At 34.7% G+C, this 3598-nt stretch overlaps 1 protein-coding gene across 1 annotated transcript; it reads right to left on the reverse strand.

The window, feature by feature from the left end:
- Positions 1 to 278: 278 nt before the first annotated feature.
- On the reverse strand, positions 279 to 1822 carry LOC137741352 (E3 ubiquitin-protein ligase PUB23-like). The gene has a single exon (XM_068481075.1). The coding sequence runs from the start codon at positions 1720 to 1722 to the stop codon at positions 484 to 486; it is 1239 nt and encodes a 412-aa protein (XP_068337176.1). The 5' UTR covers positions 1723 to 1822; the 3' UTR covers positions 279 to 483.
- Positions 1823 to 3598: the final 1776 nt, after the last annotated feature.

Raw genomic sequence — 3598 nt, forward strand, 5'->3', positions numbered from 1 at the left:
GATAAATAATACATTAAGTGATTTGGGGTGTATTTAGAACCTAATAAGGTCGAAATTGTTATTCCACAATAGGGAACACAAGTTATTTAATATTAAATTTTAATATGGGGTGCATTCAATATTATGTGGGGTGCTAATAAAAAAAGCCTACTAGAATAATTTAAGAACTCATGTATTTAAATTTAGGACAACGCAATGAGTAGTGGAATTCAGAGTTCAATTTGTTTGGTTGATGGGAAGAGTACGTAGAACAATGTACTAAAATTAAAGTTGTATGGAAATCGTATTTCTAAAGTGGCCAGTTACAAAACTCATTAGTTATACACAAGTAACAGAACTTGTAGACTTGTAATCGTAATTGTATACAAATTAATGAACAAACAACAAAAAGTCCTGAAATAAGTTTTTGAGAATATATATATATATATATATATATATATATATATATGTATGTATGTATATGTATATGTATACAGTTATCTACTACCTAGGCCTTGTTATCAGATATACAGCAATACAAGGCGAGTTGTTCCACACATTAGAGTGCAACCTTAAGATCCCTCTAACCTTTTCCTTTAAATAGGCTTCACGGTCTGATTGCATTACCATGCACAGTTTTGACACTGCTCCAACCAACAGCATCTCTGAAAGAACATTATGTGTAGCGGAGAACATCGCGATCGAGGAAAGTGTATGAACTGCTCGATCATCTGTTGCTGGCGAAACCCTAAGTATTCTTTTAGACACCATGGCCATACCTCCACCGTGTTTCAGCAGCTGATCTCTCCCATCAGCACAGCCACATAAATTGGCCAAAAGATTGAATATCAGCTCTGTTACACGCTTTTCAGGTTTTGCAAGCTCAAGCTCGATGATGTGGAAGACTGCACCGGATTCAACGATTTTAATTCGGTTTCTCCCCCACGGGCATGCATTTATTAAAATGTGGAGTGCAGATTTGACAGCTTTCTGTGAAATTTTTTCTTTTAACACCATGACAATATTCTTGAAGAATTCAAGGTTCAACCTCTCGAGCAGACATGGACTTAGGACTTCCATTGTCATTTTCGATACCAATATCGCTTCGTTTTTCACAAGGCGATGGTTATCCATCTGATCAAGACCACACCTGAAAACCCATGTCAAAGAATCAAGAAAGTCGGTGTTTCCATTAACAAGAAGTTGGACTTCATGATCACCACTCACATTCCAAACATGATGCAAAATTCTAAAAGCTTCTAGAAGTCCATTTGTTTCACCTCCCCTGAAACATCTTATGACGAGCAAAATCACTGCCTTGGCAACACCTGCTTCGGCCATGGAGAACCTCTTCCTTTCATCGTTCTCTAACACAAGCGCTTCCAATTTTTTCAGTGCAGTTAACTGCAAATGAGAAACCCCAAGATCCCGAACTAGTCTAGTGAGATAGATCTTGTCGAGAGGGAGTCTTGGGGTCGGGATGAAATCAACCCCGTTGGTTGCGTTTTCTTTGCACCATTGCTGGATTAGCCTGCGGAGGGTGTGATTGGGCGTCAAGTCGTCGCCTCTTGGCAAGGCCTGCTTTGTGACTGGGCACGACAAGTCGTTGGTTGCCAAGAACCACTGCTCGATGCTTTCCCGGTCGTAAGTGATGCCTGTTACCACCGTTACGGGGTCATTCATGATCTGGAGAGAGATGGGACATATGAAATACTGAGGTACTTCTATTTCAACTTCCTCCATTGAAATTAAACTCAACGCTTAATTCCAAATTAATGTGAAAACTAATATTTGTAGTGGATCAATATATACACAAAACTTAGCGTCTGGAAGAGGAAGAGAATTTCTGATTTGCAGTGGTAAGAGAAAGCGGCTGGGGTATACCAGTGAACAACGTTATTTATTCTTATTTATTCAGTTGTCGGTTTTACTAGTCAAACTTTCCTTCATACTGTGCTGTGGTCAACCCATGAGAAATTTATAAATCACATTTACATGAACCTTCTTCCGGCCGTCCACCAAGACTTTACTTGTTGCATTTCATTTCGTGTTCTAAGAAGGCATGGAGGGCCCACGAGCTAATGGGCAAAGAATTGTTAAAATGGTGGCCCATGCACGTGCAGACGATCTTGTAGAATATTTCGTAATAGAGAGAATGAAAATGGCAAAGTTTGGCAGGCGCCACTTGACACTGTGCACCTCAAGAAAAATATAAAAACTAAACCTATTAACGACAACGAGAAGATTTGCTTAATTATAGGATTGTATCAATTAGCTATTGTAATTATTCGACAAAAAAAAAATTAGCTATTGTAATTAGGACACGTAATACTAGTCTATAGCGATATTTATCTTCATTTTTAAATAAGAAATTTTATATTCGAAATTAAATATCGTAAAATGTGTGTTTTATACCCATTTATTTTCTTCAATCCTAATGTAAATATATCATTTTAAATTGATTGTAATTAACAATTTTGTATGAACTTACGTACAATTTTTTCAACAAGTAATCAGAGTGATTTTCCTCACTATTTCCAGTTCTAAAGATTGTACCTGAGTGAGTTTTATTTTATTTTTATTTTTTTAATTTTGGAACAAAGGTAACATTCATTACCATTAGGTCAGGCAATTTCTGACACGACCCGATAACCCGACACGACACGACATGAAATTAACAGGTGTTCGGGTCGTTATTGGGTAACCCGATAAGCACCTGTTAAGATAACGGGTTGATTCGGGTATACATGTGGGTAACACGATACACGATAAGCAGAATATTATTTTTATAATTTTATAACCCTAAAATTATATATATTAATTTAACAATTTTATACCCCTAAAAACTATAATAAATAAATATATATATATATATATATTAAATTAACTATAATAATTATACCCCCAAAATATTAACTATCTATAATAATTATATATATATATATTAAATTTTATAAAAACTATAATAATTATTAATTAATATGCATCCATTGATTTGATTCCATAATTGATAATTCCATTCCATTCCTGCAGTGCCGCCCTTTTTGAAGAAAAAGGGAGGGAAAATGAAAATGATAAGAAAAGTTGAAAAGGAAACAAAAAAGAGAGGGAATTAGGGAAAGATGGGTAGGCACCATAGGCTGCCGGAGGGAAGAGTGAAAATTATAAGATAAGTTGAAAAGGAAACAAAAAAGAGAGGGAAAAATGAAAATTAATAGAAGTGGTGAGAATATTTTTTTTTTAAAGTTATTAACTTTTTATCACACATATAACATATCTTACTATTTTTATAATGACTCACGTGATGTACTACTCCGTGTACCAATCAATTATATGTACAAAATAAATAGATTTAAATCTACTTAATAAATAAATAAATATATATATATACACACACACACATCATTGAACTTGATGGGATACGAATTCTCCGAAACTAATTTCAACGATCCCAACCTTCAAACTTGTTTGTATATGCTTTGAGATCACATCATCAAAAAATCACAAAAAACAAACATTCAGAGATCAAGTAACGGGACAAAGCTTTTCGACGGTTATAAATGAAAAATCACGATTTAACGGTTATTTTAACTCTGATTTTGATGATTTTTTACAGCTA

This window comes from Pyrus communis, chromosome 8, assembly GCF_963583255.1.
Source record: "Pyrus communis chromosome 8, drPyrComm1.1, whole genome shotgun sequence".
Taxonomy (NCBI): Eukaryota; Viridiplantae; Streptophyta; class Magnoliopsida; order Rosales; family Rosaceae; genus Pyrus; species Pyrus communis.